We start from the raw sequence: 24,714 nt of genomic DNA on the forward strand, positions 1-24,714 counted from the left end.
TGCCGTTGGTTCATTGCCATGTTTTCTTCCAGGTCATCAGCGTACCTGAAGGAGACTTCTTCTTTGACTTTGTCAGGCACCTGACAGATTGGATCAAGAAAGCCAGACCACCAAAAGATGGTAAATACCTGTATAACTGCTTGTGCCCTTTCATTTGGAGAGCACTTAATAATAATAGCCCGAGGGAAACGTCAGTTTTCTTTTATTTATCACATTAAAAATATATATTTGTATGCCATCTTTTCCTCAAAGGAGGTCAAAATGGTGTGCATGGTTCTCCGATTTTATCTCCACAACAACCCTGTGAGGTAGTTACAGATAGGTAGCCGTGTTGGTCTGCCATGGTCAAAACAAAATAAAAAAATTCCTTCCAGTAGCACCTTAAAGACCAACTGAGTTAGTTCTAGGTATGAGCTTTCGTGTGCATGCACACTTCTTCAATCTGAAGAAGTGTGCATGCACACGAAAGCTCATACCTGTGAGGTAGGTTAGGCTAAGAGTGCATGACTGGCCCAAGGTCTCCCAGTGAGCAACATGGCAGATTGGGATTCGAACCCTGGTCTCCCAGGTCATAGGCCAACACTCTAACCACTACACTACACTAACATGACTGCCTGCTCTTTTGAGGCTGGAACTAGAACCCTTCTCCCTGACGTACTAGTTTTCTATGTGCAGGGTGTGTGCAGGGTGTGTGTGTAAAAAATGGAAGAGCATTTCTTCACCTCACTGTCCACCAATGGGGGAGAAATTCAGTTCAGGCCGCATTTAAAAGGCAAACGTGCCCATTTTGCAATTCCCAAAACAATTCACACATCATCACCATTATTGCTATTGTTATTACAATTTGTATATTTCCCTTCACTCGCAGATCTCAGGGTGGTTTTCCAGATTTTGTAGTGCAATTCTACAGCCAGGTAACATGAAGAAAAATGCAATGCATTGCAGCGGAGCGTGCACAAAAATGCATCACATTAGACAAAATGCAGTGCAAAAATGCATTATATTTGTGGGGAGCGCTTGCAAAGATGGGTATATTAGGGAAAGCTGCATGTATCAGATATGCATATATTCACTGATGAATTTTCATGAGAACTTTGATTTTTAATGGCAAACTGATGACAACAGAGAAAAAGCAAAATGGTCTGGTTCACACATTCCTATCTGAAGTGGTCCACCCCAGGCCTCAGGAAGAATTAGTCGGTAGTTCCACATATAGTCTGCTGCCCTAGAATGCACAACCATTTCCTAGCTTAATTTTGCAATGCTTTCTTTGGGCAGGGATAGTGCCTTCTCTCACCTACCAAGTGTTCTTCATGAAAAAGCTGTGGACAAACACTGTGCCTGGAAAGGATTCGATGGCCGACTCCATATTCCACTATTATCAGGTATTGTTGTTGTTGTTTAGTCATTTAGTCGTGGCCGACTCTTCATGACCCCCTGGACCAGAGCACGCCAGGCACTCCTGTCTTCCACTGCCTCCCACAGTTTGGTCAAATGCATGCTGGTAACTTTGAGAACACTGTCCAACCACCTCGTCCTCTGTCATCCCCTTCTCCTTGTGCCCTCCATCTTTCCCAACATCAGGGTCATTTCCAGGGAGTCTTCTTTTCTCATGAGGTTGCCAAAGTCTTGGAGCCTCAGCTTCAGGATCTGTCCTTCCAGTGAGCACTCAGGGCTGATTTCCTTCAGAATGGATCAGTTTGATCTTCTTGCAGTCCATGGGACTCTCAAGAGTCTCCTCCAGCGCCATAATTCAAAAGCATCCATTCTTTGGCGATCAGCCTTCTTTATGGTCCAGCTCTCACTTCCATACATCACTACTGGGAAAACCATAGCTTTAACTTTACGGACCTTTGTTGGCAAGGTGATGTCTCTGCTTTTTAAGATGCTGTCCAGGTTTGTCATTGCTTTTCTCCCAAGAAGCAATCTAGGGGAGCAGAACCCCAGGCTCTCTGAGTTAGGAACAGCAACACCAAGGGAACTTGAAGCCTGGGGGAGGGGGGTGGACAGACCCAAAGCAGGCAAGGCCTCCGAACATAGCTCAAAGCGAAAAGATGATTAACAGGTGGATTTGCTGAGCACCTTTCAAGATGGCATCTTACCCAGGAACTCCAGGAAAGATAACAACAAAAAGGACTCTATCAAGGCCGGCTCTATCATTAGGTAAAGCGAGGCGGCTGCCTCAGGCAACCAATCCTGGGAGTCGGAGAACAGCAGCGAGCTGCGGGGTTGAATTTGGTTCCATTCACATTTTGACGCAAACCCGCCAGTTTGCGCATCCTGAAATGATATGCAAACTGTAATGTACCTATTATTGGGCAATAATTATTGCGGCAATAATGTACAAAAATGCATCGTATCAGTTGGGAATTGCTTGCCAGAAAAAGCTTATATTAAGCAAGATTTGCCTGCCAAAATGTGCATATGGAAAGAAATATGTACTTGAGGATGGAAAAATGAGAAACCAAAATTGACAGATTATGCATTTGCAGTCTCACATAAGCAACTGCGAAAGCAATGAGACAAAGGTCACGTTAACAGAAAAGTTAACTCTTGACCTCAGGCATCTACATTTAGGATCCTTTTAGAAGCAGCGAGGGAGAAGTAGCCTTCTGCAAAATGGCCAAAGCACAATTTGCTTCGTTCACTATTTGTCAGAGGCAACAACAGACTCTTCCAGGCTTTGTGCAAGAAACCGTCCCTTGAACCCATCCAGAAGCTGTGAAAGAAAGACAGATATACCGTATTTTTCCATGTGTAACGCCCCCTCCTTGTATAAGACGACCCCTGTTTTTTGGGACCGCAACAAAAAAAAATGGGAGGGAAATTGCCCAAACTTGGTGAGCTTTGGGGGGGGGGGATTGCCCAGAGTTGTGGAGCTTTTCTTGGGGGGGGGGTCACCGCCGCCAGTCATTCTACAGCCTGCCCACCACTGAAAAACACACTCATCATCTGCACGCTCACTGCCACTCGACGCAACCACAGCCCATTGCATGCACACCTGGCCGCTGCCATAAATCGACCGCCCAATTGCTGCAGCTGCAGCCAATCGTCAGCAGGCCTTGCCGCAGCAACCAATCCCACGCCCAACTGCCACTGCCAATCTTCTGCTGGCTGCTGCCACCAATCGCCCATCCCCCCTCTGCTATCTGTGTGTAAGACGACCCGCAATTTTTGTCTATTGTTTCTAAGGGAAAAAATATCGTCTTATACACGGAAAAATACGGTGCTCTCCATCTCTATGGGCGAAGTCGTCTTTTTGCTTGTGTGACTTTGCAAAATGCTCTGTCTCTCTCGCTCTGGTGCAGGAATTACCAAAGTACCTTCGCGGCTACCATAAATGCTCGAGGGAGGAAGTCCTGCAACTTGGGGCCCTCATCTATAGGGTAAAGTTTGAAGACGACAAGTCCTATTTCCCCACCATTCCTAAACTCCTCAAGGAGCTGGTGCCTGAGTCTCTCATTCGGCAGCTGTCTCCAGATGACTGGAAGAGGGTAGGTCTGCTCCAGCACCACCCACCCACCCCAATGTCCCACTTGCACCCCTGGACCCCCCCCCTTTGCACCCTTTCCATCCCACATGCATGTCTTTTACAGCATTGCCAGCTTCCAGATCAGGGCCAGATTTAGGTTTGATGTGGCCCTAAGCTACTGAAGGTAATGGGGCCCTTTCTATGTCCAGCTGTCCTTTGTCAACAACAAAATATCACTGTTTTTTGTGTTGAATATATGCTATATGGTAAGTTATGGACCTAATAGGTATCTCAAGCCGTTTGCACATGTTGCCATGCAATCAGTCCATGCAGAATGGGGGCACACTATATATAGAAATGAGCGAAACAGTGATATTTTAGAGAGCAGGCTAGCAGGCGGGGCCCATGACTTACATCACAGGAGCCTACACAACACAAAACACTGTTGCTGCATGTAGGTTCTATTCTATTTGTTTTTTATCTTATATTTTGGAAATGTACATCCAGTTCTTTTTTTCCTTTAATTTTTTTGGGGGGCCCAAGAGAGTGGGGCCGTAAGCTATAGCTTGTTTAGTTTATACGTAAATCCAGCCCTGTCCCAGATCAAAAACCCCAGATCTCTAACATCATTTGCACACAAATTATGTGGTTGGTGTCCTTGATTGCTTGTTGAGATGGAGGTAGAATTCAGTTCAGTTTGCATTTAATGCAAACATACCTGATTATCACTTTTCGATACATTACACAAACTGAAACACAGGCATCCTTTCAAATCAGCACTTCTGTTTATGTTTTTGTTTTTTCAGTGCAGTGAATCATAGAATCATAGTATCTTAGAATGCTAAGGGACCCAAAGGGTTGTCTAGACCAACCCCCACAATGCAGGAATCACAACTGAATTAATACGTACAAAAATGCATATCCTAGGGTGAAATGTGCAAATAAATGCATATAAAATGCATTGTTTGTGGACAATTGCTTTGCAAAAAGTGAACTTGAGGCAAAATTGCATTAAAATTAAAATTTCGCCCCAAAATGCTGGTGAATTTTCATGAGGACTTAAAAAAACAACCACCGCAAATTGATGTGGAGGAAATGTGGGAAACTAAACTTCAAATTTAGAAGAATGAGAAACCGAAATATTTTTTACTCTTTCTGTGCAGTCCATTGTGGCCTATTTCAACAAGCACGCTGGCAAAACGAGAGAAGAAGCCAAGCTTGCCTTCCTGAAGATTGTATTCAAGTGGCCTACGTTTGGATCTGCTTTCTTCGAAGTGAAGGTGAATATGGGTGCTTCTTTATGTCATCTGGAGCGTCCGGGGATCTAGGGTGGGACAACGGGTATCAGAAATATTTGCTTGCTTGGTTGGTTCTTTTCGTGACAAAATCTGTACAGTGGTGCCTCGCAAGACGAAATTAATCTGTTCCATGAGGCTCTTCGTATAGCGGTTTTTTCGTCTTGCAAAGCAAGCCCATTGACAGCTTAGCAGATTAGCGCTATTAGCAGTTTAGCGGCTTTTAGCGGATCAGCTGATAAGCGGCTTAGCGGCTTAGGAAAAGGGGGGCAAGGGAAAAAACCTGCAGGAACTCGCAAGACATTTTGTCTTGCGAAGCAAGCCCATAGGGAAATTCGTTTTGCGAAGCGCCTTCAAAACAGAAAACCCTTTCGTCTAGCGGGTTTTCCGTCTTGCGAGGCGTTCGTCTTACGGGGCACCACTGTATTCTTGCCTTTCGTTCATAATCCCCGGAGCGTGGTACAAAATAACAAAAAATAATATATACACAGATAAATTGGTAGATCATTTAGGGTGGCAGCATCTACTCTTCGGAATTCCCTGCCTATTGAGATAAAGCAGGCCCTTTCACTGTACTCTTTTTCAGTGCGTACAAAAAACATTGACATTTAAACAAGCCTACCCTGATGCTTTCAAAGGGACGCGGGTAGCGCTGTAGCCTAGGACTTGCTGATCGGAAGGTCGGCGGTTCAAATCCCCGCGACGGGGTGAGCTCCCGTTGCTCGGTCCCTGCTCCTGCCAACCTAGCAGTTCGAAAGCACGTCAAAGTGCAAGTAGATAAATAGGTACCACTCCAGCGGGAAGGTAAACGCATTTCCATGCTCTGCTCTGGTTGTACACCGGCTCCCTCGGCCAATAAAGCGAGATGAGCGCCGCAACCCCAGAGTCGGTCATGACTGGACCTAACGCTCAGGGGTCCCTTTACCTTTTTACCCTGATGCTTAGAGAGTGGAGGTAATTTTAATCTGCTTTCACTTGTGCATGTTTTAAAGTAGGGTTGGGATTTTTTTTCTTTGATTATATTGTTTTCTTGTTTGTAAACCACTTTGAGGTGTTTTCTTTCTTTTTGTTAACAATCAAGGGGTATATAAATTTTATTAAATAAACAAATGAAACCCAATCAGTTACTAGACGGGCAGCCAGGGGTCCCCAATCTTTGAATTGTTGTATGTACCAAATTAGATACACACACACACACACACACACACACACACACACACCCTGCCCTTCTGGCTGGGTTTCCCCAGCCACTCTGGGCAGCTCCCAACAAAATATTAAAAACACAGTAAAACATCAAACATTAAAAACTTCCCTCAACAGGGCTGCCTTCAGATGTCTTCTAAAAGTCAGATAGTTGTTTATTTCCTTGACAACTGATGGGAGGGCATTCCACAGGGCGGGTGCCACCACCGAGAAGGCCCTCTGCCATCCCACAGAACTGAAGCAGGCAGTGTCCTCCCAGCCAGAAAACAAGACAAAACATCTGCATGCACACGCCAAACAAATGAAACACAGACAAAAATGTTGGCATCGCACAGTGAAAAAGCAACACACACAAAAACCCCTTACTTTTTTTAAAAAAATGAGAGGGGCAGGGTGATTGGCATGTGCATGTCATTCCCACCCCCCACCCCAGTCCTTTAACATGTCTCTACCTTTGCACTCCAAACAGCAAACAACTGATCCAAATTACCCAGAACTCCTCCTGATCGCCATCAACAAGCACGGCGTCAGCCTCATTGATCGCAAAACCAAGGTAAGGCAAGTCTTTCATGCAGCTTCCCTAAAGCTTCTCTGTCATCCATGCAAAGTATCAAGATTGACAGGTGTGTTGCCCTGCCCATCTGTCAAAGTCAGCCTGCAGCCAAAAAGTTTCACCTACATGATGTAGATGATGAGATGGAACCTAAAGGCCTTTTCCCTGCACTCTGTCGCTGACTTATTGTTGTTTAGTCGTTTAGTTGTGTCTGACTCTTCGTGACCCCATGGACCAGAGCACGCCAGGCACTCCTGTCTTCCACTGCCTCCCGCAGTTTGGTCAAACTCATGCTGGTAGCTTCAAGAACACTGTGCAACCATCTCGTCCTCTGGCGTCCCCTTCTCCTTGTGCCCTCCATCTTTCCCAACATCAGGGTCTTTTCCAGGCAGTCTTCTCTTCTCATGAGGTGGCCAAAGTATTGGAGCCTCAGCTTCAGGATCTATCCTTCCAGTGAGCACTCAGGGCTGATTTCCTTCAGAGTGGATAGGTTTGATCTACTTGCGCACTTCAGTTTTTTGATCTTTGTCAGGGCTGCCCAAGGTCCCAGCTCACAAAGGACCAACGCCAGTTCTTGTTATATACAAAAGTCTTTATTAAGGTTCAGTTTCGATTTCAAAGCCGCGGCGCGCAGCTCTACATCTCAACGCTAGACCGCTGAAGCTCCGTCTGAATCTCCTCCCTCCAGACACCAGTTTAAGACTCTAGCCTTGCTCCACCTCTTCCTCTGCTCTTTCCTCCTCTGGGTCCGTCTGCCTGCTGGTGTGTTGCCCTTCCTGGACTCTTCTGATGCTGAGTCCCCGGATTCTTCCCCCTGCCTCCGGCGTGCTTTAGGACCTGGCTCCCAATCCGGGCTTCCAGCTGTCCCGCGCGCCTGTACATTTGAACTTGGCGCGCGCGCCCAGCCGGCAACCTTCCTTCTGACCGTTTCACTGCTCCTGTCACTGCTTCCCCCCTCAGGGGGGGGGGTAACTGGACCTGACTTCCCCTCCGTTCCCTCACTCTCCGATGGAGGCGTGGCCAGCCCTGACTCATTTTCTCTCCCTACTGGAGAAGACGCTGGCCCTGATTCATGGGACTCCTCCCCCCCACTCCGCTCTGGTGGGGAAACTGGTCCTGATCTCCCACTGCTGCTTTGGGAGTCCCCGCTGGCCCCTTGTTTCTGGTGTGTCCCCCCTGGGACCCCCCTTGCCCTGGCCACCGGCGCCCCCCTCTGGGAATCTTCTGAATCGCTGGAGAAGCTCATGGAATCTCTCGGGCCACTGTTATACTCCCCTAAACTGCCCTCAGATTCCTCCCCTTCGCTCTCCGTTTCCTCTCTCCCCTGTGTCTCTGCTCCTGAGCCCCTGACAATCTTATATTCAGTTCCACGCATTTGTGCATCACTTTGTGATAGCTGCTTTTAACGTCCTCCAAGTCCCAAAAATCCATCAACCTTTTGGAATGTATTTCTCGTACAATGCACATTCTTGTATGCAATTTTCCCTAATGCAACACATTTTATATGTCAGTTTCACCAATATATGCATTTTAATGCACATTTACACTGAAACTACCCAGGTTTGCACCCGGGGAGCTCACTTCAGTACTGCTAAGGCAGTGGTTTCACTTCACTGCCAGAGGTGCATTCCATTGTGTCTCGAGACAGACAGATAGATGCCCACCAACCAATGCCTAATGTTCCCATATTTATATACTAATTTTGGTTGGAGAACAGCATCACAAAACCTGGCGAAATGTGAGTTTCACACATCATTTCAGGAAGTGCAGATGAGCCGAAGCAATTCCCCCCCGGCCCTACCATTGAGTGTCCTGTCTAAGCCTCCCATGACCGTGTGTGGTGGATCCCTTGTTTCCATGGAGTTGCTGAAGGCTGAGTTGATGGAGTGGGGAGACAGGGTCCAGAGTCGGGTCTGTGGTGACACTCCTGACTTCCTTTCCCGTGTCCCCAGGATATTCTCATCACGCACCCCTTCACAAAGATCTCCAACTGGAGCAGCGGCAACACCTATTTCCACATCACCATCGGCAACCTGGTGCGGGGGAGCAAGCTGCTCTGCGAGACTTCGCTGGTAAGTCACCCAAAATGCTTTCAGGAGCGCACAGTTCCCAAATGCGGAGGAAAATGGACCTTCAGACTGTGGAGCCTCTACATGGCTCCTCCAAGGCCTTGGCCATCCACTGTTGGTCATGCTTTGTGGGCATTGAGTTGGCCTGCATGGGTTGAGTTTTAAAATGGCCGCCTGGTGCCATTGTGATGTCAGGTGACTGGCAGGTCAATGGCACCGCCTCCCGACCAAACCTGGTCCCCGAGGTGGTGGGGAGATGATGTGGAATGCTGGCCAGCCCCAGCCCCACAAACCTAGCTTAGATACACTCATACCAATATAAGAAGAGCCCGCTGGATCAGGCCGCTGGCCAATCAACAACAACAATAACAGCAACAACAATAATAATAATTTATTATTTATACCCCGCCCATCTGGCTGGGTTTCCCCAGCCACTCTGGGTGGCTTCCAACTGAATATTAAAAACAATGCAGCGTCAGACATTAAAAACTTCCCTAAACAGGACCGCCTTCAGTTGTCTTTTAAAAGTAAAATACAGTGGTACCTCTGGATACGAACGGTATCTGTTCTGGAGCCCCGTTCACATCCTGAAGTGAACGCAACCTGCGTCTGTGCGTGCTCAGGTCGTGATTTGCCGCTTTTGCGCATATGCATGACATCATTTTGACCATCTGCGCATGCGCGAGCGGCGAAACCCAGAAGTAACGCATTTCATTACTTCCGGGTTGCTACCCAAAAGCACTCAGCCTGAAGCAACTTTAACCCAAGCTATGACTGTAGTTATTGCCTTGACATCTGCTGGGAGGGTGTTCCACAGGGTGGGGGGCACTAATGAGAAGGCCTTCAGCCTGGTTCCCTGTAACCTCACTTCTCGCAGGGAGGGAGCCGCCAGAAGGCCCTCGGCACTGGACCTTAGTGTACAGAATCCTGTTCTCCCAGTGGCCAACCACATGGTTGTGGGAAACCCACAAACAAGATCTGAACACAAGAAAACTGCCCCTTGTTCCCTGCGTCTGAGGTTTCCAGCAATTGGTATTCACAAGCATTGCTACATCTGAGACAGAAGATAGCCCTCTCTGCCATGGGTCTGTCAGATCCTTGCTCCTTCTGACAGGGCAGAATTTGGATCCTGGCACAGAACCAATAGTGCATGAGAAATTCTGCTTTTGCTTCATAAATATATATACATAATACAATCATACCTCTTGTTACGTTTGCTTCATGATACATATTTTCAGGTTGCCTCCCGCGGTGACCCGGAAGTACCAGAAAGGGTTACTTCCAGGTTTAACCACTCACGCATGCGCAGACACGCAAAATAACCACGCGCATGCGCAGAAGCGGCAAATCGCAACCCGCACATGCAGAGACGCGGGTTGCATTCCTTTCAGGTTGCGAACGGGGATCCAGAATGGATCCCATTCGCAACGGAGGTGCCACTGTAATAACAAGCTTTCTGGACCTCAGGGCTGGAAAAAGATGACTGAAGTCTATGGAGACTGAGGTGATGACAAAATAAATACTGTCTATATGGTAGCATAGGGATGCGGGTGGCGCTGTGGGTTAAACCACAGAGCCTAGGACTTGCCGATCAGAAGGTCGGTGGTTCAAGTCCCCGCGACGGGGTGAGCTCCCTTTGCTCGGTCCCTGCTCCTGCCAACCTAGCAGTTCCAAAGGACCGCAAAGTGCAAGTAGATAAATAGGTCCAGTTGTGGCTGACTCTGGGGTTGTGGCGCTCATCTCACTTTATTGGCCGAGGGAGCCGGCGTACAGCTTCCGGGTCATGTGGCCAGCATGACTAAGCCGCTTCTAGCGAACCAGAGCAGCACACAGACACGCCGTTTACCTTCCCACCGGAGCAGTACCTATTTATCTACTTGCACTTTGACGTGCTTTCGAACTGCTAGGTTGGCAGGAGCAGGGACCGAGCAACGGGAGCTCACCCCATCGTGGGGATTTGAACTGCCGACCTTCTGATTGGCAAGTCCTAGGCTCTGTGGCTTAACCCACAGCGCCACCCGCATCCCTTCTGTGCCCTTATTATCATCAGAGAAATGTTGGAGGGTATGGAGTTATGCGACCCCCAAGCCAAGGAGATCAGTAACTATACAACCTTTAGAAAACATCTGAAGGCACCCCTGTCTAGGGAAAGGTTTTTTTAAAAAGTTTATTATGTTTTTATGGATCCTGGAAGCCGCCCAGAGTGACTGGGGCAACTCAGTCAGATGAGCAGAGTATAAATAATAAAATTATAATTAATATTATTAGGGGGCAGGTTGTCCCTATTTTCATCAGAGGAATGTTGGAGGATATAGAACGGTGCAAAATAGATTGCCCGCTTCCTTGTAAGGCCACATTCCAGGCACGTTCAAGGAGAAACATCAACCAGGCCAAAGACTCGGGGTGTCAGACAGGGTGGTGGCTTGAGAATTCTGAGGGCCAGCTGGGGAGGTCTGGGGGGCCACATCCAGAACCCCACCTTGATACCTGAGGTTGGAAAGAAGGATCCTACCCAAGGAGGTAGAGGAGAAATTATTATTATTATTATTATTATTATTATTATTATTATTATTATTATTATTACTCTGCTCATCTGGCTGGGTTTCCCCAGCCACTCTGGGCAGCTACCAAAAGAATATTAAAAACACAATAAAACACCAAACATTAAAAAACTTCCTTAAACAGGGCTGCCTTGAGATGTCTTCTAAAAGTCAGGTAGTTTTTTATTTCCTTGGCATCTGATGGGAGGGCATTCCACAGGGCAGGTGCCACCACCGAGAAGACCCTCTGCCTGGTTCCCTGTAACCTCACGTCTAGCAAGGAGGGAACCGCCAGACGGCCCTCGGAGCTGGACCTCAGTGTCTGGGCTGAACGATGGGGGTGGAGACGCTCCTTCAGGTATCCTGGGCCAAGGCCATTTTGTGGGAAGGTTTACTTTAGTACTTGATTACTAGACGTCCCCATTTCCCGGGGACAGTCCCCGGATTTACAAATCAGTCCCTATACAAAATCCATGGAAGTTGAAAAGTGTCCCCGGATTCATTGAAAAAATCTGGTAACCTTACTTTAGCAGAGTTAAACAATCCCCTTTAGAAGTTTATGCAGCGATCAGCTTGTTGCTGACTTGTCTGAGTTCTACTAGCAAAGATGCCTTCCTGGTTAAAAATCCCTTTGAATCCCTCTTAGAGAGTACACACACGAATCTGATTCATGCTAATATAAAACTATTTTCCTCTCAGATTCATTCAGGTTTACAGAACCATACCTGAAGGCAGGCTTAGGTTACATAACAAGCAAATAAACTATACCAGAGGGAAGTTGGTCCTGAGGCGACTGCAACTGAGCAGTTATCTTTCAAAACTACCAGCTACGGACAAACTGGTTGTCACAGCAACCCGTTAGAACATGGAGGCCATTAGTCCTCTGTTGGAATGCTGTAGTTGACGGCACCTTTACATCCCACACATTTAGGGGTTTGAATTGTGCTCAGAAACATACTGGGGGGGGGGTGCTGTCTGTCAGGAGCTCGTCCTACACTCGAGTAGGACCCTGGCAGAGACACATGCCCGACTGGCATGTTCCCTCCCTCCTGGTCGATCGTTCAGGAGCTTCAAAAGCTTTCTCCAGCCCAAACATCACAGTGACTGATGCCAACTGACATCGGCACACTTAGGGATCCTCAGAGTTTGTGCACCTTGCGTGACAGACCACATCAACTCAGCATTATGGTTAATCTATTTACATATAAACACACACGGAGCACTGCAACATGGCTCCCTCTCTCTCTAGCACCAGACAGCATTTGGTTTCTACCCAAATGCAATTCTGGTTTTAAACACAGTATAAGGAGTCTCTGTAGGAGTGTATTGTATTTTAAAATGGGGTTTCAGAGTTTTTAGGGGGTTTTGAATGTCTTATGTAGATTTTTCAGTTTCATTGTTCTGTATGGGACAATGACAATAAAGATATATCATATCGTATCGTATCGTATCGTATCGTATCGAATAAACCAAGGACAATAGTCCCACTTCATGGAACACAGTAACATAAACATCCTGTCTCCATCACTTTCCATTCTGTGCAGTCAAAACATACACCGTCATGTGAAAGACAACAGTCCCATGACTGCAGTCACGGAGCAGGAATTCTAACACTATCAGAGTGTGTCAACCTTGTCCCTCTCGACTCTTCCCCCAGGGCTACAAAATGGACGACCTCCTGACGTCTTACATCAGCCAGATGTTGACGGCGATGAGCAAACAGAGGAGTACAAAAGGCAGCAAGTGAAGTGAGAGGAGCCACGGGCCTCTTGGCCTGGAGTTACTCTGCCAGCTGAGGACTGTGGGATACCCCTGCAGCTGGGGGAAGACCTTCTCCACCCACGTGTGGAAGATGAGCCGGACTCCTTCCGAAAGCATGTCAGACTCCGATTCCGAGGACTGTGGGCTGACGTCCCCTTCCAGCGAAGATGACTATCTGTGAGAACAGCCTTTGCGTCGCCTCCCCTTTCCTCTCTCCGCTCCTGGATTTAAGCCTCAATGCATCTTCTGTCACCCTGAGGCTACAGCAAAACTCCGGCGTGGTTTTTAAAGAAAATTGGAACCAAAATGGCAGGACACGCCAAGGGCCGTGTGGAGGGGAAAGCTCCACGCTGCTTGTTTTAAGGCCTTTGAAACACATTACCGGCGACAAGATGGACCCGTGCCAGAAACGGAATGATCTCATAAAAATCTAGTGGATTTGGAGCTTTCATTCTTTCTCTTTCTTTCTTTTCGGAAGATGAGAAGCGAAATACGTTTTTTGTTTGCTTGTTTTCAAAATGAAATGTAAAAGGCCGGGGAGAGGGAGCCCATTTCATGAAAGGAAACAAAAATAATAATAACCTGAAGGGCAAAAGCATAGATTGACTTGAGATGTAACGTACGCTGCGGGGGTGTGGGGTGTGTGTGAAATGCTTAAATGTGCAATAGCTGGACTTATTTAAGGAGGTTTGGTTTTGACGGCTGTTTATTTCGTATTCCTTTTATTTATTTAACATAGTGGAGTCGGGTGGCTTTTCTCAGTTGGTAAGATTGTAGAGACTGTCATTCGAGGGGGCTTCGAACAGAACTTCCTCCTACCTGAGGAAATTCAGTGGAAAGACCTGATCAGGAATATTTGGTGTGGTGGGTTGTTTGGCAAAGGCATTTTTCACGCTGTGCCCAGAATTTTCCAGTCTTGGGTCAAAGGAGAAGAGTAAGTGCTGAAAGCAGGATGCTGTAAATTCTGGCGGTTCCAGAGCTACCCAGTATATCAAGGTACACCAAACTTTAGAAGTAAACAGAACGGGATTCAATGTGTGGAATTCACTTCCTTTATTTCTTAAGAAACTCATCTTTCTTATGCATGTAAAAAAGTTAATGATTAGGTTTGCAGCAGGGGGCATTATGGGGGAAAGACTGGCTGTAGACCCCTCTCCAGTGAGCCAGCACAGCCCTACTTTTGTGGCACCTTGTAGCAGGAACCCACACAGGCAAAGAGAGGCCCTCAATTTTCACTGGAAACACCCAACCAAAATGTCCGAAAGGTGGGTGCCTTTTTGCCACTCCAAAGAATGGTCCAGTGCCTTGTGCATGAGGACAAGATACAATCTACTTGAGCTTGATTCTGCATCTCCTAAGAGGTAGTCAGGGAAGAAAGGGAGAAAGATGGGGAATTGCTGGCCTACGGCGTAACGTCAGCTGTGCAAATCCAAGCACTGCTGGGCAGTCTCTCCCAACAATTCCCGTCGCCGTGCCGTGAGTGTCCTCATCCGTGAGGCTTCCTAGAGAGCAAAGCTCTTGGGTGAGAAAGAATCTTCTGTCTAGATGATTCTCTTCACTAAACAGCTGGCATGCGAGACTCTCAAGACACAATGGGCATCCTGTCGAGTTCTGAAAAAATATAAGGATGAAATATATCTCACCACTATATGCGGGGAATAGCCTGTAGACCAGTTCATAAATATTAGGAAAACCTGGTTGGTTTTGTACCATGGTGAATCTCAAGGTTTGTACACTTCTTCCTCCCCACTGCTCTCGTATTCCAGAGGAGAATGGTTGCTTTCAAGTTTAAACTAACCAAGGTTCCATGTGACGTGGAACAAGGTTCAGAAGCCTGTGGTTAGTTTAAAGCATGGTTTGAGAACAGCCAGGATCTGAAGCCATTTATTTTGTAGCTTGTTCTCACTAGCCATCCTTTAAATGGATCACAGGTCCCTGAATTCAGAGGTCATGGGGGAACTGTGGGTTGCTTGAAACCAGAAGCACAATCTTCTGATCCTATGTGCGTGAAAAGTGGTGAGGGGAGCTCACAAGCACAGAAGCCTGAAACAGTGGATTTATATTTACAAAATCCAGTCTTCGGGATGTATAAAATACAGTTCTCATAGTGTGGACAATCAAGATACAGTGGTACCTCGGGTTACATACGCTTCAGGTTACATATGCTTCAGGTTACAGACTCCGCTAACCCAGAAATATTACCTCGGGTTAAGAACTTTTCTACAAGGCGACGCAGCAGCAGCAAGAGGCCCCATTAGGTAAAGTGGTGCTTCAGGTTAAGAACAGTTTCAGGTTAAGTATGGACCTCCGGTACGAATTAAGTACTTAACCTGCGGTACCACTGTATTTAGTCCATGAACTTTCGACCAGAACTTGAACAACTGAGCAATTACATGTAGAAGCTGTGTGTGTGTGTGTGTGTGTAGATACAGATACCGATATATATTCCTGTACACATAAATATGAAATGTAATATATTGTAGCGTGTGACCACAATAGGTGCCCACGCCAAGTGCAGCACAAGGAATGGCAGGCCCAGGTGAGTTGTTCAATGGGAGGTGCGCTTCATAAAGCGATTTTGGGAAGCCACTGTTCACCTGCACCCTCCATCAAATGGGCCTACATTTTAACAGGAGGCAGGCTTCACACCATAGGCACCATCTCCCCGGGCCTCTGGGTGCACGAGCACCCACAAAATTTCCCGTATAGGGGCTGGGCACCCACAAAACACAGGGGCGGGCATGCAGGAACTACACTCTATTGAAAGAGTGTGGAGTGGAAGAGGGAGCACAGAGCTGGAGGAAGAGAGAGAATGGCGTTCGGGAGGGAGGGGCAAGTCGACGCACCACTGGAGCTCACCCCCCACTATCATGACGCCACAGCGTGTGCCGTGATGTCATGGTGTGTGCATCATGACATCACAGTGTGGGCGGGCCACAGTGGGTACTCAGAGTGTGAGGCCCAAGTCGGCGCCATTGCTTCACACAGCAGTTTAGCAAGCAGCTCTGTGAAGCGCCTTGAAAAGTCGGTGGGGCTTGAGGCAAGCTGTGGCGGGGGGGGGGTACAAAGCGAAGGGAGTATAGTCAGGTGTGGGGGACAGGGTAGGCAACCGGAGCAAGCAGGGGTATCAGGCCAGCGTGGTGTAGTGGTTAAGAGTGGTGGATTCGTAATCTGGTGAACTGGGTTCGATTCCCCGCTCCTCCACATGCAGCTGCTGGGTGACCTTGGGCCAGTCACACTTCTTTGAAGTCTCTCAGCCCCACGCACCTCACAGAGTGTTTGTTGTGGAGGAGGAACAGAAAGGAGAATGTTAGCCGCTTTGAGACTCCTTCGGGTAGTCATAAAGCAGGATATCAAATCCAAACTCCTCCTCCTCTTCTTCTTCTACTACGTGTTTGTGTGTGTGTGTGTGTACAAACAACGTATATCACATTCTCAGTCAAGTGCCCTTTGGAAAGCTCCCAAGCAGGACAGAAATATTGGATTTTCCCTTGTTGGTGTGAGAATCTGCTGCATCACCTGCCCCTCGTGGTGAACCTTTGACCTGCAGTTTCCTGCCCTCTCGGCAAAGCAGTCCTTGTCTGGCTCCGTCCACCCAAGCTGGCCATTGAATGCTCCTGGACAGGAAGGAGACTACAAGGGCTTCCTGTTCCACATAGGTCTTCATTGAGAAAAGTGGCCTTCCATCTTCAGTTAAAGCAGGGGTCGGCAACGTGCGGCCCATGGGCCAGATGCGGCCCACAAAGACCATTTTACCGGCCCACAAGCCACCCGCAAACCGAGCCGCCCACTTGGCAAGTCCCCTGTGCGCTGCGCTAAAACAACGCGGCGCGGGGACTCGCCGAGTGATGCCAGAAATGGCGTCTGTCCATGCGCAGATACCAGAAATTGCTTCTGCGCATGTCCAGACGCTGAAAATCGCTTCTGCGCAGGCATGATTTTCAGCGTCTGGGCATGTGCAGAAGCGATTTCCGGTGCCACGGACATGCACAGACGTGATTTCTGGCATTGCGCTGCGCCAGTCCGGCCCACGGATGATCTCTGTGGGAGTCATCTGGCTCATGGCCAGTAAAGCTTGCTGACCCCTGAGTTAAAGGATCAGGTGGCATGTGAAGGCGGAGAAGCTCTCCTTAAGAGCTGCGGCGGATTGGTGCTGGATGGACAAATACACTTGCCTGCTAGAAGGTTGTTTGCTGAGGGCACAACCCCAGAGAGGGCAAGGCTCACCTGTCTCAGGTGTGCTGCATGGACCATTATCAAAGGTCCCGTTGCTTTGAGCTTCGTAGGAGGTGTGTCCCACCTCTCTCCACCTGGGCGGAGGGAGAGAATATGCTATTATTCACAATCCATGAAACTCACACACACACCCCAACACTCACCTCCAGGTCTCTGTTTGCAATGGGTGGGTGTGCAAATATTGGCGTACCTTATGGGGACGTTGTAAGGATTACTGGTGGGGGAGGGGAATATGTGAGCTGTGCTCTCTAAAAATAATTTCCTTTAATTGCATACATAGGGGCTCACATGTCAGCAGGGTTGGAGTCAATTGGGAGAAACTTGGAATCATTGAATTGTAGAATTGGAAAGGTCTCAAAGGGTAATCTAGTCCAATCCCCTGGCAACTAGTATAATAATAATAATAATAATAATAATAATAATAATAATAATAATAATAATATATCTATACCCTGCCCATCTGGCTGGGTTTCCCCAGCCAACAGAATTTTAAAAACACAATAAAACATCAAACATTAAAAACTTCCCTAAACAGGGCTGCCTTCAGATGTCTTCCAAAAGTCAGATAGTTGTTTATTTCCTTGACATCTGATGGAAGGGCGTTCCACAGGGAGGGTGCCACCACCGAGAAGGCCCTCTGCTTGGTTCCCTGTAACCTCAATTCTCGCAGTGAGAGAGCTGCCAGAAGGCCCTCGGAGCTGGACCTCAGTGTCCGGGATGAACGATGGGGATGGAGACGCTCCTTCAGATATACTGGACCGAGGCCGTTTAGGGCTTTGAAGGTCAGCACCAACACTTTGAATTGTGCTCAGAAACATACTGGGAGCCAATGCAGGTCTTTCAGGACCGGTGTTATGTGTTCTTGGTGGCTGCTCCCAGGAGGGGCAAGAGACCCAGCGAAGAGGTTTCCCCCCCAGTCCAGCTCTCAAGGAGATGATACTGTGGAATTAGTCCACTGGCTAGGGCCCTTAGGGGCAGGGCCATCTTTCCCATAGGCGCTAGGGGTGCGGGGCACCTGAGCGCTGGGCTCTCAGGGGCACCAGGCTAAGAATCCAGGGCCCAAGAGTTGAGCCCACCCATCGGTCGGAATGCTGCGGCGGGCTCTTTTTTTGAAATACTTTATTGTCACTTGTACAACTTGTATACAGTGAGACTACACGAGCACCCCCCACTCAGCTCTCTTAGTCTTAATTCCCCTCGTTTACTGACACACACACTAAACCCGAAAGTCAGTTGCCCTGTTGTTATCTTTTCACTCAGCAGCCTAACAGCCCACGGATAGAAGCTGTTCTTTACCTTGTTGGTGCGACTAATCCTGATTCTATTATCTTCTGCCCGAGGGCAGGAGATCAAGAAAGTGCCAGCCAGGGTGTGAATCATCCCTGAGAATTTTCCTCACTCTTCTGAGGCAACGTTCTTCCGCTATTTCATCCAGCGAATTCACGGGACAGCCCATAATATCTTGTGCTGTATTCACCACCCTGTGTAGGCACTTCCTATCAGATGATGTCAAACCAGTGTACCATACCATGATGCAGTAGGAAAGGACACTTTCTATTGTGGACTGGTAGAAGCAGACAGCTCTGTGCCGCGAGTTTGGGGACGACTGAGCCAGCGAGACGCTGAAGCCGCTGGCCGGCTCTGCCATCCTGTGCGCCTGGGACTGGGCAACCTGGGAGGGGGGGCGCCGGCCAGATCTTTGCACCCCAGTGCCGCATATTCTTAAGACAGCACTGTGCCAGCCAGGAGACCGCAGAACCTGCCCCTCCCCAAACCCCATAGCAACTTGGGGGGGCTACTGGGATGCCACCGGACCCAGAAGTGAGTTGAAACCCTAGCCCCAACCCATTGATTGTTACCATAAAGAAGCAATGCAGAAGCAAGAAGCAGCTAAGCTAGCTGCAGGTGGCTGGAAAGCCAGACAGGATGTTTGTGACTGTTGCCATGGCAAGAAAGGGGCAGTCCTTTCTCCGTACTGAGCACAGGATGTGAGCTCAGTGTGTGTGTCATATGACCTGTACAGGATGTACATGGGTGGTCAGTTGGAGTTTCTCTCTGTTGTTCAAAGAGTGCAGACATCTTTATCTGTATGGCTGCTAAAGACAGAAATAAAAGCATGTAGATACGTTTCTGTCTGAGTCTATTTCCCCTCCCTGGGGAGCAGGGAGGAGGAGAAGCAGTGGTGTGTTTTTCTCACAGTCTGGGAAAAATCGCCGATACAGACCTAATTTTGTTTACCTGCCGGGAGTCGCAGGGGGAGGTCAAAGGGAATTGAGCCGGTGCCTGTAGAAGTAGGCACATTCCTCTGACCGAGGCAAAATTCTAACATTGATAACACAGGACCAGCAGACGTCTCGGGAGGAATTGCAGAATCATAGAACTATCAAGTTGGAAGGGACCTCTGAGGGTCATCTAGTCCAACCCCCTGCAATGCAGGAATCTCAACTATAGCATCCGGGACTGATGGGCATCCAACCTCTAGAGCAGTGTTTCTCAACTTGTGGGTCCCCAGATGTTGTTGGACTACAACTCCCATCATTCCTAGCCAGCATGACCAGTGATCAGGGAAGATGGGAGTTGTAGTGCAACAACATATGGGGACCCACAGGTTGAGAACCGCTGCTCTAGAAGCTCCAGCTAAGGTTGGAGGCCTTGAGAAGGACTTGATTTTGTTGTCACGCTGGGGGTGCATGGGGAGGAGGAAGTATTTACCAGTGAAAAGCGAATATGAGAAGGATGAAGAGGACCGCCAAGACGTCTGTCGCTATCCACATACTCCGGTACTCGCTGGGTGTCTGTAACAGAACAGGGGACAAACTGGAGTCACGCCTCAAGGTGAAACTGCAGAGAGGGGGTGGGACTCTGAAAAGAATGACGAGAAAGAAGGACCCGGGCCATTTGACAGTGAAACAGTTCGATGAAAATAGGGACGTCCTATCCGTACCCGCCAACATTTCTCCGGCGAAAATGGGGACGTCCTAAGGAAAAGTGGGACATTCTGGGATCAAATCAGAAACCGGGACGGCTTCTGTAAATCTGGGCCTGTCTCTGGAAAATAAGGGCACTTGGAAGGTCTGGAGAAGGGCAGTGAAACCTCACTCAAACCAACTCTCTTATAAATGATACTCTGCCATAAGTGAACACGTTTTTTAAGTACAGTGGTACCTTGGTTCTCAAACTTAATCCGTTCCGGAAGTCCGTTCCAAAACCAAAGCGTTCCAAAACCAAGGCGCGCTTTCCCATAGAAAGCAATGCAAAACGAATTAATCCGTTCCAGACTTTGAAAAACAACCCCTAAAACAGCAACTTAACATGAATTTTACTACCTAACGAGACCATTGATCCATAAAATGAAAGCAATAATCAATGTGCTGCACTATAAAATAAATAAGACAGTATTGTAGATGATAAAAATTACAATTAATTTTTTTTCTTCCCTGCACTGATGATAGTCATTGTTTGGATGGGGGGCTTTTATCCATTTCCGCAGTCACACAATCAATCAATCAGTAGCTGAACTGGGTACCAAACAGTCACAAAAACAAAAAGCCTCAAAAATAAATAGCAAAATAAATAGCAAAAACAAAAGTGCAAACTTAATCTGTTCCGGAAGTCCGTTTGACTTCTAAAATGTTCAAAAACCAAGGCGCAGCTTCTGATTGGTGCAGGCGCCCCTGAAACAAAAGCCAACAGCCGCATCGGATGTTCAGCTTCCGACAAATGTTCAAAAACCGGAACACTTATTTCTGGGTTTTTGGTGTTTGAGAATCAAGGCGTTTGAATACCAAGGTACCACTGCAAGGGTAGTCCAAATTTTGTGGCGTGCTGGTGTCTCAGTGGCTATCGTGGTTCCCTTTCACTGACTGGGAAATGCTGTCTGCACTTACCAAGAGGAATAGAGGCCGCTGGAGGTCCCCCAGGGTGTGGACAGCATTGGTGGTGACAGAATCGGCCCCAGAACACCACGCCAAGGAGAACAGCCATGGCTCGCTGACCACCCAGAGGTTGGTTGAGATGTTGGCTTTCGCGTATTCCCTGTCAAGTGAGCACAGGGGTTCCTCTTAGACCAGGGGGGTTCTTGAGGCCCTGCTTTCAGTGGCTGCAAATTACGGAGCCGACCAGTCACAAAATGGTGATGCCGGGGCAAGCCAGTAGTGGGCAGAGGCCGAGTTGGGCATAATCAGCTGGCAAGGGCCAACACCATGCCCTAGTGCTACCTAAGCTGTCTTTCAGTATTGCTAAATTCTCTGCAGCAGCACCGGCCTTGTGGCAAGGAGTTCCATAGCTCAGCTTCAAGAACAGGCATTTGCACTGGAGGTATTTTGACTCAGCCTCTGCATTTTAGGCACTTAGAAACTACCGTATTTTTCGCTCCATAGGGCGCACCGGACTATAGGGCGTACCTAGTTTTTAGGGGGGGAATTAAAGAAAAAAAATATCCCCCCCCAAAAGAGCAAAGAAGCCAAGGCAGCGAGCGGGATCCAGCCCTCTGGCTGTCTTGGCTTCCTCTTTAGCCGTCCGCAACCTCTCCAGCCAGGAGAGGCTGCACATGGCTTTGGCAGAAGCCAAGACAGCGAGCGGGATGGAACCTGCTTGCTGTCTTGGCTTCATTTTTAGCCGCGGGGCTGGGGCGGGGGAAGCCCAAGCTTCCCCTGACCCCAGCCCCCAGAACAGGTCCGGGAGCGCCTTCAAGGTTGCGCGCAGCCTTGCCGCCGCTCCCGGAGCTTGTGGGGCTGGGGGGGCGCTCCGAAGGCTTGCGGATAGCTGCCTGAAGCCCGAGGAGCTCAGCGGGAGTTGGCGCTGCACTCCCCGGGCTTCAGGCTGCAGGCTGCTACCCGCAAGCCTTCGGAGCACGGGGGGAACTCCCTCTGTGCTCCGGAGGCTTGCGGATAGCTGCCTGAAGCCTGGAGAGCGAGAGGGGTCGTTGCGCACTGACCCCTCTCGCTCTCCAGGCTTCAGCGAAAACAACACGAAACCTCCGGAGCACGGAGGGAGCGCTGCCTCTGCGCTTCAGAGGCTTCCCGTTGCTATCGCTGAAGCCGAGGAGCCTGCATTCGCTCCATAGGACGCAGACACATTTCCCCTTCATTTTTGGAGGGGGAAAAGTGCATCCTATAGAGCGAAAAATACGGTACTCGGTAAACTCTTAATGTGATGAGTGGACTTGATGGAGGGATACCAGTTTCCCAATATGTGGGTCGAAGTCACTCACCTGGGGTCTTAAATCGCCACTTCCAGCACCCTCTTGCTGCCCCCTTGCTCCTTAGCACCCCCAGTAGGCAATCCCACCACCTCCCAGGGGGCAGTACCGCCCCGCCCCGCCCCCCTTTGGGAACCACTGATCTGCCACTTCATAAACGTCCCGCTGAAATTTGCCCGAAACATTCACTGCGGAAATCAAGACTCGGTTTTCCGATATGTTCTCTGAGGGTGGGTGGCGGAGTCAACCTACCGAATGTCTACCCAGCGCAAATCTCTGTAGTCCAAGTTGAGCCTGGAAATGCGAGACATCTGGAGGACCTCGACTGGGTAAGCCACGCCTGAGGTCTGCTGGAATTCAGGAGCTAAGCTCTGGACAATGGATCTATACTTTGGTTCCAGCCACAAGACCTGCGATTGGCAGAAGATGAACAGAAATTATTCCTGTTAGGATATAGTTCCATTCCACATTAGAACAGGCATATGGAGTTGTATGTCTGTTTACTTCCCGCACAGTCTGCTGGGAACTTCCGTTGTACAGTGGTGCCTCACAAGACAAAATTAATCCATTCCGTGAGGCTCTTCGTATAGCGGTTTTTTCATCTTGCGAAGCAAGCCCATTGACAGCTTAGCGGATTAGCGCTATTAGCGGTTTAGCGGCTTTTAGCGGATCAGCTGATAAGCGGCTTATCAGTGGATCAGCTGATAAGCGGTTTAGCGGCTTAGGAAAAGGGGGGGAAGGGGAAAAAAACCTGCAGGAACTCGCAAGACATTTCGTCTTGCGAAGCAAGCCCATAGGGAAATTTGTTTTGCGAAGCGCCTCCAAAATGGAAAACCCTTTCGTCTAGCGGGTTTTCCGTCTTGCGAGGCGTTCGTCTTGCGGGGCACCACTGTATATAGCTTTTGCCTATGTTGTTTAAAGGTAAAGGGACCCCTGACCATTAGGTCCAGTCGTGGCCGACTCTTGGGTTGCAGTGCTCATCTCGCTTTACAGGCCGAGGGAGCCGGCGTACAGCTTCCGGGTCATGTGGCCAGCATGACTAAGCCGCTTCTGGCGAACCAGAGCAGTGCACGGAAACTCTGTTTACCTTCCCGCCAAAGTGGTACCTATTGATCTACTTGCACTTTGACGTGCTTTCGAACTGCTAGGTTGGCAGGAACAGGGACTGAGCAACAGGAGCTCACCCCGTCACGGGGATTCGAACCACCGACCTTCTGATCGGCAAGTCCTAGGCTCTGTGGTTTAACCCACAGCACCACCCATTTCCCATGCCTATGCTGTTTACTTGGACACAAATGGAAGCAGGCATGTTTTTCTTTTGTCCTGATGCTGAATAAACACTTGTAAATATGCTTACATATGCCTCTGTCGGCTACTTCCGTTGCAAAGAGTTTTTATCTCTGCTGGCTTGCGTGCTCAGTCTCTAAAGGTCTCTGAGGCTTGAGTCGCAGTTTTTGATGCTGTTCTGAGAATCAGAGTTCTCCCAGCTGCCGGCAGGAGGGCTGGAGCCAGCTCCCTGTCTCCCCGGACACATCCCAACATATCCTACCAAAGGGTTTGGCTGGCCGGAACAGTGAGCACTTCACGCTGCAACATTTTGTTGCAGTTGCCGCAGGTTTGTGCTGTTTTATTTTGAATGTTTTCAACCGGGCTAGCTATAAAGCATATTCAGTCAGGCTTACAGCAAAACCACTTCTGCGATAAACAAGGAGGTGGGGTTGTGGGCGGCACGCCCCTTCCCCACATTCATGGGGGCTGGCTCCAGCCCCCGCGATACCTAAGAGAATCCCCGCCCGTGTCATTTTTTGCAGATTTTTTTGCTCTATAAGACGCACCAGACCACAAGATGCACCCAGTTTTTGGAGGAGGAAAACAAGAAAAAAAATATTCTGAATCTCAGAAACCAGAACAGCAAGAGAGATCGCTGCGCAGTGAAAGCAGCAATCCCTCTTGCTGTTCTGGCTTCTGGGATAGCTGCACAGCCTGCTTACGCTCCATAAGACACACACACATTTCCCCTTACTTTTTAGGAGGGAAAAAGTGAGTCTTATAGAGCAAAAAATACAGTAATTTTGCTTTCATCCCTAATGCCCAGAAACCACCCCCCTTATCTCAGGAGGTATGGATCACAGCAAAGTCTCTGATGGAGCTCTAGCTAACCAAGCCAGCTATCTGAGCACTCTTCCACTGCACCAATCGGGGGGCAGGTAAGGAAGGGGGAGTATTTGCTTCACAAATTTGAGGAAAATCTCCCCAGACCGCATCTGGGGGACATGTTCAGATCAGAATACAGTCATAGAAATCTGTGGGCAATCAGTGTGGACAATACTGAGCTAGACGGACCAATGGCCTGACTTAATATCGGCAAGCTTCCTGTATGTGGTG

The 24,714-nt window shown here is 48.7% G+C and overlaps 2 protein-coding genes across 6 annotated transcripts in view; one reads left to right on the forward strand and one right to left on the reverse strand.

The window, feature by feature from the left end:
* The window catches only part of MYO7A (myosin VIIA), a 152,073-nt gene extending 138,481 nt beyond the window's left edge, over nucleotides 1-13,592 (forward strand). For both annotated transcript variants that reach the window (XM_081860001.1, XM_081860002.1), the window contains 7 exons: nucleotides 33-120; nucleotides 1,279-1,385; nucleotides 3,309-3,494; nucleotides 4,636-4,752; nucleotides 6,440-6,523; nucleotides 8,476-8,595; nucleotides 12,790-13,592. In XM_081860001.1, the coding sequence (XP_081716127.1) occupies nucleotides 33-120; nucleotides 1,279-1,385; nucleotides 3,309-3,494; nucleotides 4,636-4,752; nucleotides 6,440-6,523; nucleotides 8,476-8,595; nucleotides 12,790-12,879 (792 nt within the window). In that variant the 3' untranslated portion in view covers nucleotides 12,880-13,592. The remainder of the gene's footprint in view (nucleotides 1-32; nucleotides 121-1,278; nucleotides 1,386-3,308; nucleotides 3,495-4,635; nucleotides 4,753-6,439; nucleotides 6,524-8,475; nucleotides 8,596-12,789) is intronic.
* Nucleotides 13,593-13,931: 339 nt separating this feature from the next.
* The window catches only part of GDPD4 (glycerophosphodiester phosphodiesterase domain containing 4), a 42,446-nt gene continuing 31,663 nt past the window's right edge, over nucleotides 13,932-24,714 (reverse strand). For all 4 annotated transcript variants that reach the window (XM_081860459.1, XM_081860458.1, XM_081860456.1 and 1 more), the window contains 5 exons: nucleotides 22,582-22,739; nucleotides 21,017-21,164; nucleotides 19,842-19,924; nucleotides 17,121-17,203; nucleotides 13,932-14,504 (listed from right to left, as the gene is read on the reverse strand). In XM_081860459.1, the coding sequence (XP_081716585.1) occupies nucleotides 14,476-14,504; nucleotides 17,121-17,203; nucleotides 19,842-19,924; nucleotides 21,017-21,164; nucleotides 22,582-22,739 (501 nt within the window). In that variant the 3' untranslated portion in view covers nucleotides 13,932-14,475. The remainder of the gene's footprint in view (nucleotides 14,505-17,120; nucleotides 17,204-19,841; nucleotides 19,925-21,016; nucleotides 21,165-22,581; nucleotides 22,740-24,714) is intronic.

This window comes from Podarcis erhardii, assembly GCF_964252035.2.
Source record: "Podarcis erhardii genome assembly, chromosome: 4".
NCBI lineage: Eukaryota > Metazoa > Chordata > Lepidosauria > Squamata > Lacertidae > Podarcis > Podarcis erhardii.